Raw genomic sequence first — 14,712 nt, 5'->3', positions numbered from 1 at the left:
AATACTCTCTTTATTTTGTGGCAAAATGCTCGGAATGATGAGATAAGTAAATTTTTGCCCGTTCGAGCGCACGATTAAAAATTTAATGAATTTCAGTGTATTGGAACGGGCAAGTTTCTTATTGCAACATATTCACATGGTAGAAGTATTAATTAGTTAAGACAATGTAAGTCTCAATTCTTATAGTACTGTTTCAGCTTTCAATTATCGCATATGATTCTATTCCACTATCATTATTCGTACTTTTTTCTTTTGTTTCTCTTCTCTGGATCTTTGTTCAACAACACACACATTACGAAATAAAGACAAAAGAATTTATTCAACATAATCGTATTTTATTTCCAATCATTATAGCCAAATTCCACTGAACACTGCACTATTTTCGGCACCCATTTTCGGCCCACCTACCAAATACCTTGGTGATAACTCTGTTATAAATAGAGCAAAATCACTCAAGCTTGGTACAAATAATGAACCAAAAAAATAAATAAAACTTTCGTAAACAAAAAAAAAAAATAATAAAAGGGCTGCGCCACACTCACTTGAAACTGTAGGTCCCTCCATTTGTGGAACAACATCAAGACGCACAACACAAGTAGGAGGAGCTCGGCCAAACACCCAAAGGGGTGTACGCGCCAATTATATATATATATATAAATATATATAAGACCAAATTTCCATCCACCCCTCTGACGTTACAAGCTGTCTAAGAGTTTGTTCGATTAAAACAAGTTTGATTCTAACGCAAATTAAAATGTGCGCAGGTTATAAAGTTCGACTCGAGAATTTCGCCTTCATTATTTACAATATTTTGACTTAGGAACGTACCTGTGTTGTAAGACGTTATGCGAACAAAATAGCTGGGGTGCTAGCAGCTTCGGTTTTATTAGATGCGGATTGTATGTAGGAAGACTGCGGCTGCACTAATAAGGCATTAGAAACAATCGGGCGGATCGACGATTTATGCTGTATAAATAAGAATAAGCACTTTCAAATACAATCTACGTTGACAATTTCTCAATACTTACAAATGTGGCATTGTCATGTTCATAGCTTGACTCTCGTATGCCGCCATCTTTTCGGCAGATAGTAGTTTTACTTTTGCTGTTAAAATTTGCTTTTTTTGAATAGGGCTCAAGCGCCGAGTTGATGCCATCGATCGTAAAATCAATTTCCATTAGTTGACATAGTTTATAATTGTTATAATGACAATTACGTTTTTGTTCATTAATACCTCTGCCCCCGTTTGTCGTCACTGGTGCTAGTATAATTGCTATCTCATCATCAATATCTTCACATTCAGCGAACTCTTTTAGTTCTAACGAATCTGAAGCACCATCCAACTGCTCGATAATATCGTCTATAGTGTCACCGTCAGTATAAGTAGGATCTGTCAATGATGCCAAAGCAGCAGCAGAATCATTTATCCCATTATTACTGATGTGCGTTGCGATAGTAACTTGAGAATTAGCTCCAGCTAAAATGGAATTCGATGTTAATGTTATCGCTCGCTGTAGTGTATTCCCACAGGTATTATTAGTACCACTGGCATTTAAAATATTTACGAAACCCTTTTTATTACATGCAGTTGGATTTGAAGGCAACATAACTAGTTTACTGCCTGTATTGCCTGCGACACCGCTGGGAACAATAGTTTGTGGCTGAGTATGTCCACAGTTCGATCCTACAATCGTAACAGTTTTAGTTACTCCAGTCATATTAGGGTTAGAAGCCATTTGTACTGTTACTGCTTTACCACCAAGCGTTATAGTTTTTTGCTGAATATTTCCAGATGGGACATTTATTTTTTGCTGATGTTGTTGACTGGTTAAATGTTGCTGCTGAGCTAACTGCGTAGTTGAAGGTAGTGTTAGTGTAATAGGTCGTCCGGTTGTACTAGTGACTCCGCGAATCATTTTGACACCCGTCTGAGTAGCTACAACATTTCTAGATGCTGCAACAGTGGCCGTGGTCGATGTCGAGCCCACTATTGAAACAATGCTACCAGCGCCAGCTTGTGTCATAACACTCGATGCGGGTATTGTTCGTAAACCGGCTCCAGTGGTTACTATTATAATCTGTTGATTTGTTAATTGTTGGCCCTGCTTGTTAGTGATAACAAATGCTGGCTTGCCACCAACAGTCGAAGCAACTTTTCCTACCTGCAGGATATTCGAATTTTTCATTATCAATTTTCCTCCACTAACGGTATGTGGGGAAACCAGTTTAACAAGATTTCCGGACACTAGAGGTTTTTGTTGACCGCTAGAGACTGTACCGGCAGCAGATGCACTACAATTTACGGTTGAAGTGCCGACTGCGGCAATGTACTGTTGTTGAGGTTGTGAACCCGAACTTGTACCAACTACATGTGTTGCTGTCAGTATTTGTCCTCCAGCCGAAGCCTGTTGACTCGAAACTGCAGAAAATGCTCCCGAAGTTCCGGTGTTCTTAGATAAACTTAAATTAATTTTTGGTAATGTTTGCACAGCAACGCCACCAGAACTGGTTTTTACTAATTGAAATTGTACATTTGAGCCTAATGTTGTTAACGGTTTTTGTATGATATATTGTTTGCCACCTATCGTTGTGGCAGTAGCTATTGAAGTTCCCGTATTCGTAACTGAACTGCTTTGTGATTGTCCAGTGATTGTAGTTCCTGTGTTTTGTGTCGGTTTTAATATGTTATTTGTATTGGCCGTGGTTTGGGTGGTAGCTAAACGTAAAGTCTGGCCCGTATTCCCTGATACAATTCGGACACTGTTAGTTGGAGCTGTTGTTGTTATTGGAATGCCTGCAGCACTTAAAACACGTACGCTCGCACCTCCAGTACTCGCCTGTGTAGAAGATATACCGATAGTTCCTGTATTAACTGGTGTTGTTACTGCAGTAGACCGGGAAACCACTGTACTTGGTCGGAACTTCTGCAGTATAGTAGTTATGTTACTATTCATTATTGAGACAGACGTTTGTTGCTGAGACACATTTACCAAAGGTGCTGATATAACACCACTGGTACCGGCACTAACCGGTGTGCTAGAATTTACTAATGTTGGAGATGTGGCGTTTATTATGCGTGCTGCTGATATTGTATTCTCTGCCATATTCGGAGCAGATGTTTTCGCAATAATTTGGCCGATTTGTTGTTGGGCTTGAGGCGTTTGTTGTTGCGCTATATAAATTGTCGCACCCTGTAAATGAGATTGTTGCTGTTGATGTATTATAGTATTGCTGGTCACTTTTGGAGAAGATTGTTGCGAATTCAGTGTTGGGAGGGTTGAATTGTGTATCTTTTGCTGTTTTGTAGATGCCGAAGTCAATACTGGGGTGGGAAAAATAGAGCTGGTCACACCATTAGTGGTTAACTGATTCGTAGAAACTGACATTGATGGGGCACTGGGAGTAATTGAAGGTATTACAACCTTGGCCGGCATTGTGGTTGGTTCAATTTTATGGGTTTGTAACTCATAAGCAGCTGCAAAAGTAGTAGTGGTCCAACATAATTCTAAAGCATGAGTAGAAGCACGAACCAAACCAACTTTCACTGCATAGAGTGGCTTAGTTACTTCTAGATACCAAAGATCTTTACAGCAAACCTAAAAATTAAATATAAAAATATAAAAGACTCACCCAAAGGCATAATGTATGTTCTATAAATGAGACTGCTTGAAAATCCTATAGTAACTAAGTGAATTATATGTGCTGGGATAGTCACTACTTATATCTTGGGTATATTAATGTATACTATAAGTATATTAAATTATGAAGAAAAAGCTGTCAGCTGGCACAAGCACAAAGGTAGACGGCTTATTTGCAAAAATAACATCAAATACAGTATTGAGCTCACCCTGACCTGGTTGTTCCATGCTTTACGATAGCCATCACGACCGGACCACACATATAAACGACTTTGAATCCCCACTGCACAGTGCCCAGCTCGAGCTCTGGGTACATCTTCATCCACTGTGTCAACTGTTACGTTTTCCCATGTCATTGAATCTGTGTTATGTTCTAATATACTATTAAAAAAATATGAAAATTTATTTATTACCTAAATCTAAAACTGCAAGCGTATTTGTGCATTTCCATTCTCTTTCAGTTGTTGCTTTCGAGTCGTTCATGAGTAAAGGTACCCAACCACCAAACACATACATTTTATTACAAATCATTGTGGCACTATGTAGAGATCTAGGCAGCGGTGCATGCCCACGTGTTCGCGGCTTCGACCAAGTCATAGAATCTATTTATCGTCAAAAATAGATCAGTATTGTTTCGCTAAGTTAAAATGAAATATACTTACCAACATCCAAAAGCCATAGATCGCCCAACCGACAACCACTCATTCCCCCATATATTAATAAATTTAGCTTATTTGCATTTTTACTCGTAAAAGCTACACCTGTATGTGACTCGCGAGGTGGCGGACTTTCTCCGTAAGTTTTTGGCATGATCCACTTTCCATTGTGACTATGTACTCCACGAGTTTCCAAAATATACAAATCGTTTAGATATCTAAATTAGGACGCAACAGAGATGTTATAGAAATGAAAACAGTTTAGTTATAAAGTTAACTCACTTGGGTATATTATTTTTGGGATCATCAGATTCGTTAGCTAATCCACCGAAAAGAAATATACGTTCACCCACAATTGTGAAACTGTGTCCCAAGCGAGGACACGGCGCCGATCCATTCTCGGGCAATTCAGGATGCATTTTGCGCCATTCCCATTTTGTAGCTTGCAACTCATAGAGTTCATTTGAATATTTTCCGTACTCTATCATGCCGCCGAACACAAACATCCGCGTACCAACGACAACAAAGCCATACGCAGCGCAGCCAGGTGGCACCTCACCACGCATGGCTGGTACAAACCACTGATTGGTAACTAAAACGTTAAGTATTTTCATTATTTTGAATACGCCTCACATGTTGGTCCATTTCCATTCACCTACCAGAGTTATAAACATGAAGTTCATCTACAATACCCTCATTGCCCCCTCCAAAAACAACCATCAGTTCCTTTATGTTGATAGCACGATGTCCATGTCGTGGACGTGGTTGCGGTCCAGATGGATTACATAGGCGTTTCCAACGGAACCTACTGGAGTTATTGTTACTTATAATTGTACCTGAAACCGTATTTATTTTCGATGTATCATTTCTAATTTTTATTTTTGCATAATAATTTTGAATGAAAAGTTCCTCACTCTCTTCAATATAATTCTCCATTTCAACTTCCATGTTACCGAAGGGTACACCATTAATGTTACCACGGTTTCTAACTACAGACGTATCTTGCTGTACTGTCCCGATTTCAGAAGTATTTGCAGTTGTCGCACCGCTAGGGCTTATAAAGTCAGAAGCCTCCATCCTTTGAATTTAATAATGCTTAAATAAATGATTTGACTTCTAAGCTGTTTCTTCTTTAAAACATAATATAGTGGACTTTCTGTGAAAGAATATATAAAATTTAATTATTTAAAAATAAAATTCAAAGAATGCACAAAATTACAATCTGAATTGCATTGTGAATTTAATACTTGATTTATATGGAAACAATCAGTTCATATATGAATTATATTATAAAATTACCAACTATAAATAGAAAATTACCAACTATAAGAAGAAAAGCATAAATTTTTTATCCCCAATTGCACTTTTGATTTTGCCACTAATCGTAGATTCGGTACGCTCCCCTCGTATCGTATTTCGGAATTCGTACGTCATTTCCGAAATTCGTAACGTTCGTATTGCTAAATCCGACGTAGCCGATAATTTGAAGGATTTTACGGAAATTATATACGAAGAGCAACTGGTGTCGCCTTGAAACGAATTCTTTCAAATACTTCTTTCACTCCTATTATGTAGACCTAAGGATGATTGCGGAGCGAGTTATACTCGCATCAGACGCTTGTCGGTACTGTCGTAAACGACCCGATGACGAGGTGAGAATAGCGATAACACGGCTAAAGAACAACAAAGCCGCGGGCGCCGACGGACTGCCGGCTGAGCTATTCAAACATGGCGGCGATGAGCTGGTAAATTGCATGCATCAGCTTCCATGCAAAATATGGTCGGATGAAAGCATGCCTGCCGATTGGAATTTAAGTGTGCTCTGCCCAATCCATAAAAAGGGCGATCCTGCTATCTGTGCCAATTACCGCTGGATTAGTCTTCTAAATATCGCCTATAAGGTTCTAGCGAGCGTATTGTGTGAAAGGCTGAAGCCCACCGTCAACCAACTGATTGGACCTTATCAGTGTGGCTTTAGACCTGGAAAGTCTACCATCGACCAAATATTCACAATACGCCAAATCTTGGAAAAGACCCACGAAAGGAGAATCGACATACACCATCTTTTCGTCGATTTCAAAGCTGCATTCCACAGTACAGAAAGGATTTACTGGTATGCCGCGATGTCTGAATTTGGTATCCCCACAAAACTAATACGGGTATGCAAGATGACGTTGCTTAACACCAGCGCCGTCAGAATTGGGAAGGACCACTCCGAGCTGTGTGATACCAAACGAGGTTTCAGACAGGGTGACTCGCTGTCGTGTGACTTCTTTAACCTGATGTACGAGACGTAGAACTTAATCGCGCAGGCACAATATTTTATAAGAGCGTTAAGGGGCACACCTACTGCGAAATTTTCAAAAATCGTTTGTTTTTCAAGTTTCGATACGTTATACCTTTAAAATCAACATACTAAAATTTTAAATTGATATCTTAAATAGTTTTTCAGTTACAGCTATTTAAAAGAGTAGCCGCTCGGCAGTTAGATAGTTGCATTACATCTTTAAACGCGTTTTTCTTGAAACAGCATTTTTCGAATTTTCTGGAGTGATTACTCGGTGATTACCCTTCAGTTTTTTGATCTGATCAAAAATCGGATTTTGGTAGGCCAAAAACGACCAAAATTTTGGGTAAAATTGAACTTTTTTTTTCAACATGCCCGAGGGGCATCGTACAGACAATATGTTTTCGATTAACGAGAATTTTTGTTTTAGGTTTTATCAACGGAGAAGGCTGCACTCACTCTAGCAGTGGAGGACCTTTTTTTTGGCTCCGCCGGAGATCGCGTGCCGTTTCAAAAATTTTTTCCAAAAATTTTACTGTGTATTCTCAAAACATGTATAAATATACCCTCAAAATTTTAAAACGATTGCTTCACTAGGTTTCTTTTTTTAATTCCCAAAAATTGCCCTTTTTTAGGCTGTCACACTAGGTGTGCCCCTTAACAACCGCGCTGTTAGTTCTGCCTTCTCCAAGCTGGATAAAGAGGCAAAGCGAATGGGTGTGCTGGTGAGCGAGGACAAAACGAAGTACCTCCTGTCTTCAAACAAACAGTCGGCGCACTCGCGTATCGGCAACCACGTCACTGTTTACAGTTATGATTTCGAGGTTGTCAAAGACTTCGTTTATTTAGGAACCAGCATTAACACCGATAACAATGTTAGCCTTGAAATCCAACGTAGAATCTCTCTTGCCAACACGTGCTACTTTGGACAAAGTAGGCACTGAGCAGTAAAGTCCTCTCTCGACGAACAAAACTAATACTCTACAAGGCTCTCATCATGCGCGTCCTAACGTATGGCGCATAAGTTTGGATGATGACAATATCCGATGAAGCGACGCTTAGAGTGTTTGAGAGAAAGATTCTGCGCAAGATTTTTGAACCTTTGCACGGTGGCAAGGGCGAATATCGCAGACGATAGAACGATGAGCTGTATGAGCTTTACGACGAGATAGACATAGCGCAGCGAATATAGATCCAGCGGCTACGTTGGCTGGGTCATGTCTTCTGAATGGATACAAACGATCCGGCTCTGAAAGTATTCGATGCGGTACCAGCTGGTGGTAGTAGAGGAAAAGGAAGTCCTCCTTTGCGTTGGAAAGATCAGGTGGGGAAGGACTTGACTTCACTTGGTGCTTCCAGTCGTTTGTGATTTGGAATTATCAGCACAAAGTCACGACCATTTGACTTCTGTGATATTTTTAAAAGCGTATTAATCGATTGTCTCTAAAATCAAGGAAACCAATATTTGAATCATTTATCTTCTTAAAAATGTAATACGAATTCCATACAGAAATATCTGATAGGTGGGATAGAACCTTCTTGTACCAATGAATAGATTTTTTAGGTGAGGAATAATATGATATCATTTGATAACATATTTGCGTTATAATTAAGAGTCACTATTGGTTTTTTCTTCTGCACGTCAATTATTTTGCGATGGGTTTTCGTTGTGATAAAAATCACATCCCGCTTGTCTTTCAATTTTCTAATATAGACGTTGGCCTGTCTTCTCCATAGATGTTCATTCATGTACATTCATTTTGCGATTTTTACGTAAAGTTCCAGTGGTATGAGTTTTAATCGATATTATATTTTTATAGTAGTTGTCCATAAATAATGAATGACCCTTCGATAAATATGGTTACATTAGTCTTATAACCACAGAATATACTACAGATAAAGAAGACACCTTTACTTTGCCGTTATATACATATATCTGGATTGAGAGCTTAGCCATCATGTGTAAAGGGTGTTCTTTTAGAGGTTAGGTTTTCAAGATGAAATAAAACGTATATATTGGAGGTTGAATTAGTTTTAAAGGTTTTTTTCGAAGATTTTGGGCTTTATTGTGAAAAAACGGTACAAAATATTTTATTCGAAGTATTGGCCATCGCTAGCTACAACTTTCGCCCATCTTTCGGGCAATTTCCGGATGCCGTTTATCCAAAATTCTGGCCGCTGCTTGGCTATCCATGACTCAACCCATATTTTGGTAGCCTCGTACGAGGAGAACCGCTGGTCCGCCAAATCGAGACTCATATGCCGGAACAAATGATAATCGGAGGGAGCTATGTCTGGACTATACGGCGGGTGGGGTAACACTTCCCAGCCAAGCGTTCCAAGGTATTTTTTGACAGGTTGAGCAACATGCGGCCGAGCGTTGTCATGTTGCAAAATAACCTTGTCGTGCCTTTTTACCGTTTCCGGCCGTTTTTCTTTCAATGCCCGGCTTAAACGCATCAATTGCAGTCGGTAACGATCCCCCGTGATTGTTTCGCCCGGTTGGAGCAGCTCAAAATATACGACGCCGACCTGATCCCACCAAATGCAGAGCACGATTTTCTTGCCGTGAATATTCTGCTTGGCCGTCGACGTTGATGCGTGGCCGGGCAAACCCCATGATTTTTTGCGTTTTGGGTTATCGTAGTGGATCCATTTTTCGTCGCCAGTCACCACCCGATGCAAAAAACCCTTCCGATTTTGTCGCTCGATCAGCAATTCGCACGTAAAAAATCGCCGTTCGACGTCGCGCAGCTTTAACTCGTACGGGACGCAATGTCCTTGCTTTTGGATCATTCCCATCGCTTTTAGACGCTTGCAAACGGTTGATTTATCAACGCCCAATGATTCAGCAAGCTCTTCTTCGGTTTGGCACGAGTCCTCGTTTACCAATTCCCCCAATTCCGCGTCCTCGAACTTTTTGGGCTGGCCAAGACGCTCCTTGTTTTCGGTGTGAAAATCACCACTTTTGAATCGTCGAAACCAGTACTCACATGTTGAAATCGACGGAGTATGGTCTGGGTAGGCCTCCTGCAGCAATTCACGGCCTTGGGCTGTATTTTTTTTTTTTCAAATTGAAGCAGAAAAGCAAAGATTCCCGCAAATTGCGTTTCGACGGCACGAAAGTTGACATACTCGGAGCACGAAAACACTGCGTTGTTTATACTTCAGCGAAATGACAGATACTGATAAACAAAGCCTAGGGATGAGGCTTTGTCATGAATATATATTCAGTATTGCCAACGCGATAAAATGATAAATAGCGCCATCTGTGTGTCACCTTTAAAACTAATTCAACCTCCATAATTTAATGTTATGGCGAAGAATTTAGCTTTATTATAAAGATAAGGGTTTGCCATTATGTTTTAAAAATTATTTCGGGCAAGTGGCCGCCGCGGCTGGCTCGAATAAATTCCAGCCGAGAGGCCCAATTTTCGACCACTTTTTGCAGCAATCGGGGCCGTATGTCAGCAATAACGCACCTAATATTCTCTTCCAAGACGTCAATCGTCTCGGGCTTATCTGCGTAGACAAGCGACTTCACATAGCCCCACAAGAAATAGTCCAGCGGTGTTATATCGCACGATCTTGGAGGCCACGCCACAGGTCCACGGCGTGAGATAATGCGCTCACCAAAAGTTTCCTTCAAAAAATCGATTGTTGCGTTGGCTGTATGGCATGTAGCGCCATCTTGTTGGAACCAAAGGTCGTCCACATCAACATCGTCCAATTCAGGCACGAAAAAGTCATTTATCATGGCTCTATAGCGCTCTCCATTGACTGTAACATTATGGCCGGCTTCATTTTTAAAGAAATATGGACCAATGATTCCCTCTGCCCATAGAGCACACCAAACAGTGACTTTTTGAGGATGTAACGGCGTCTGAGCAATGGCTTGTGGATTATGTTCACTCCAAATGTGACCATTTTGCTTATTGACATACCCATTCAACCAAAAGTGAGCTTCATCGCTGAACAAAATTTTCTTGTGAAAATCGGGATCGGTGGCCATCTCGTTTTGGGCCCAAATTTGCACGATTTGCAAACGTTGTTCAAGTGTAAGTCTATTCATTATGAAATGGCAAACCAAACTGAGCATAAATCAAGTGACAGCTGCAAAAAGACCATCTACGAAAAAAGTAGTGCCAACTTGAAAATCTAACCTCTAAAAAAACACCCTTTATAAAGTTCATAAAATTTAATCCCGTAATAGCTTTTCTTTGTGATTACAAATTGCAGAAAACTTAGTCTTCCTCGATGCAGTATCATAGATTCATCTAAAGGTTAATTTTTTTTCAGGTTTGTATGCCGTTTGAAATAAACTATTTACAACCTTCAGACGTTCGGAAATCGTAGATAGTCGGTCATTATTGGGTAAGCAACGCAGTAGCTGTTCAAACCTGCCACCGGTCATAGATGGCCTGATTGTTAGACCAGTTTGAACGAATTTTCGGTGTCTTTTTTTGAGACTGCAACAGACAAGACCAAAGAATATCTCCATTTTCTGGACACTTTTTTTTGTTTCTTTGAAACTCAGTATCCGGCAAATTTCTTGTACGTGGACATGATAGTGACAGAAAATTTTTCCCATATTCATTTGTGCAACTAACAATTAAATGCATTATTTCCGTAGACCAAATTTTATCGAACATCTCTTTTGGAGTTTTACAGTTTTTCACATCATCAGCTAGCTAAACCCATTGGAGACCAATCAAAATGAAAGTCTGGTATTTCTGCAGTATCTTCATTCCACAAGGTAGTTTTCTCATCTATCCCATTTGAAATATTTATATTGTTACAATCTCCTGAATCAGAAGATAACCCAATATGCTCAACAAAAATATATTAGGGTTACACTCCCTTGAGTTTTCGCTGAATTGCCCATATTCTATCGCAAAGGCCTCCATCAAATTTACTGTTTTCATTTCCAATTATATCCGTAACATACTTACGCTTCTTGTGTGAATTCATTTTTATTCAAGAAAGTTACACAATAATTAATAAAACTGATGTTTTCGCTTTAAACAAAATGTCTACGCAATGATAATGCACATTGTTGAAAGTAACGGAAATTTTAAGAAAAAAAAAAGTGCAATAATAGATTAAGCTCTGTCTGAGCATTCTACGAAATATAGATGCTACAACATTCACGTCAAGTATTACACTTCTATATTACTCAATGTGTCGGCTTAAGGAAATTTGTAAATACATGGAGAAAAAATTAAATAATATGAGAATGTATATATTAATTACAAAAACGTAAGCTTGTATAAAATTAAATGAATAAAAATTGGTTTAAAAATTTGAATACTATAGCATTCACGTCATTTTGCATTACTATGCTAAGTCCAGAGTTCTTCTCGCATTGACTTCGTTACAAACCTAATCCTGCCATAAGTTCTGTTACAAGTTAAGTCCGTTATAGACATGTGAAGTAAGTTTTATTTATTTATGCAAATATTAAAAAAAAATTAAATTTGATTCGAACTTGTGATTATACTTTCACACAAGCCTTCAAACGATTCGGCCATTCAGCTTTGCAGCACGCATATTTTCCATGGTTATTGACGTCGTTGCTCGAACCAAAGATTGTTCGAGATTTTCAAATTTCTGTGAAGCCTACGCCAGGTTATGTTCTCCAATTCTGACCACTAACTGTAGTCCAATGGATTCAGATCTGGACTTCCAGACGGTGAATTTTCTGAATCCAGAAATATTGTTTTCTAGGCACTGGGGTGGTTTTTGCCTTATTGGCTGGAGTGGAATCTTGCAGGAAGATCCAACGCTCTCTGCACAGCTGAACTGCTTCGCCACGCTTTCTAAGACAATCTCCTGGTATACTTGTGCAACGTTCTTATCCCCCCTTAATTAGTCTTGACATGGATCTGGTCGATACATTAATTTCCCTGGACATGGTTTTCGGCTTTCTAAGTGGACTTCTGCGAATTCTTGCTCGAACGGCTTTTATTATTATGGCTGCACTGGTCCGATCATGCGGCAAACAAACATTCTAGAAATATTAAGTTTTTCAGCAAATCGTAAATCTCACTTGCACTTTTACTACACTTACATATGTAATGCTATTACTGCAATGCGATTTTCCTTAGCTCCATAATCCACTGTTAACAAGCGAAATTTTCCACGAAACTGAATATAAATATGAGTAGACAAGGCATATGAACAAAAATAAATTTGTTTTCTGCGAATTTGTTCTCGGCGTATGCATTGCAAAATTTGTCACAGAATTTATTGCAAAATTAAGTATAGTGCATGAATCGTTCTGCACTAGCTTCAGTTTGGTCGCGTACGATGGCGTGAAACAGTGTCCTATCAGTATCGCCACTACAAGTTTACATTCTTTCCTGGGAAGAGATAAAATATAGTTTGTAGAACTGACATTGTGCCTGTATAGCATGATTTTTGGAATCCTGCTAGTTCTTTCTCATCTTTAATTCGCCTATTGATCCATTGCTGCAGCTTTATCCTGTCCTTGTTTGCAGAGAGGTGGTTGTAGCTACAGGAAGATTTGCGTCTGCTTTGGGTAGTATTTCCTTCGATTCCCTTGTGTCCTGGTGTGGTGTTTCTCAGTTTCTAGCTCATCCATCCTGTTGCGCCATTGTCGTACGCACTGTGAGTTTGCCCTTACAGCAGCTATTGCTTTGATGGCAAGCTTGGTTGTTAATGTCGAAGCTTAGGTGAGAGTCCGTAAGCTCATTCCGAACAGAATAATGCGACTATAACCCCCTCTTATAATTTCGAACCGTCTGTGAATATATTAAAGTTGTTCAAGGCTGTCCCGCCCGACACACTCCTATTCTAATATTACCTTTGGTTCCCTGTTGAAATTAGCTTGAGAAATAACGTAGTCCGATTTAGCGTTTAAACCTCTGCATATCCGACTGTGGCCGTATGACCTTCTAACTAGTTGTATTGTTGTCAATAGCCTAAGTGCAGACTTTTTTGCAGAACTTTTTGCTAAGTAGGTTATTGGGTAAATTGATTAGAAACACAGTATACATTTATAGATAAGATAAAATTCAGGACTTCATTGTTTACATAATGGTAAGTAATTGCAGCAACATGTAAAGTCTGCGTACAGTTTTAAAACATTTGGAAAAAGCTTTATAAATAATATACAAAAACGAAAATTAATATTTTTTTGGATAACCACGCTGTTTAGGATTTCACTCAATCTATTTGGCATTGAGTTTGGGTGTGTTCGAGTTGTGAATTTTGCAGCAGTGTTGCTTTTTATGAGAGAGCATCACGTTCTACGGAAAAAAAATCGGCAACACTGTAACGTCACGCGTTCGTTGAAGAAAGTGTTGACAATCTGTTGCTCATCACTAGATAATCATACGCAACATAAAAATTTTCACTGCGCAATTGAGATGGAGGAGGAAAAATAAGTTAATTTTCCAAAAAATGTTATTTTTATGTTCTAATATTTCTTTTTAGCATAAAACTAAACTTTACTGAAACCAAGTTGTTGGTCCGGTGTCGATTGGATCTGGAAGATGAGTTTGTAAGTGGGAGGAAAAAAAAAATTTTCTTTGGGGCAAAGTTCTGGATAAAGTGAAAACTGATGCTCCAGATCCCACCCCTACACGAGATCAATTACAGAGGAAATTTTTAAATATGCAACCTACAAAAGAATTAAAAAGAGAAACTAGTGTACAGGACGACATGCCACAACTTAGGAATGTTTTAATGAATTCGACGAAGTTTATGGCAGTAGACATTCCGTTTCTCCTCCATCTCAAAATCTGGACTTTCCTCTGTTCCAAAAAGAGAACGATGTAAATTTTCGTAATAAAAAACGTAAAATAACAGTAACCGAGTTACTGGAGTTTTGGAAAAAAGAGGCTGTTGTGGAAAAGAGAAGGCATAACGACGTTAAGGCGCTGGAAAAAGAAAACCACAAATTAAAAAGGAAAAAGTGTCCAGAATGATGGAGCTCAGAGAAGTTCTATATAAATTAATTAGCAAGTGATATTACCATTTGATTTTTGAATGAAGTAATGTTTTTTGTTTTAGTATTTAGTATTTTATTTACATGAAATGAAGTTTCTTTTAATGAATTGTTATGAATTAAACAACATTTTAACTGTTTTCATCTTCACAATTATTA

General features: G+C 38.9%; 1 protein-coding gene across 8 annotated transcripts in view; it reads right to left on the bottom strand.

The window, feature by feature from the left end:
* LOC129251244 (host cell factor-like) overlaps positions 1-14,712 on the bottom strand; it is a 149,947-nt gene that overhangs the window by 65,886 nt on the left and 69,349 nt on the right. For 5 of the 8 annotated variants that reach the window (XM_054890604.1, XM_054890602.1, XM_054890599.1 and 2 more), the window contains 8 exons: positions 5,209-5,450; positions 4,954-5,130; positions 4,577-4,886; positions 4,301-4,512; positions 4,052-4,240; positions 3,848-4,011; positions 1,029-3,596; positions 829-966 (listed from right to left, as the gene is read on the bottom strand). In XM_054890604.1, the coding sequence (XP_054746579.1) occupies positions 844-966; positions 1,029-3,596; positions 3,848-4,011; positions 4,052-4,240; positions 4,301-4,512; positions 4,577-4,886; positions 4,954-5,130; positions 5,209-5,371 (3,906 nt within the window). In that variant the 5' untranslated portion in view covers positions 5,372-5,450 and the 3' untranslated portion in view covers positions 829-843. The remainder of the gene's footprint in view (positions 1-828; positions 967-1,028; positions 3,597-3,847; positions 4,012-4,051; positions 4,241-4,300; positions 4,513-4,576; positions 4,887-4,953; positions 5,131-5,208; positions 5,451-14,712) is intronic. The other 3 variants (XM_054890605.1, XM_054890606.1, XM_054890607.1) reach the window with 3 other exon arrangements.

The sequence above is a fragment of the Anastrepha obliqua genome, unplaced genomic scaffold, assembly GCF_027943255.1.
Source record: "Anastrepha obliqua isolate idAnaObli1 unplaced genomic scaffold, idAnaObli1_1.0 ptg000009l, whole genome shotgun sequence".
Lineage (NCBI taxonomy): Eukaryota > Metazoa > Arthropoda > Insecta > Diptera > Tephritidae > Anastrepha > Anastrepha obliqua.
The sequence above is the reverse complement of the archived record's forward strand: the minus strand, read 5'-3'. Positions and strand labels throughout refer to the sequence as shown.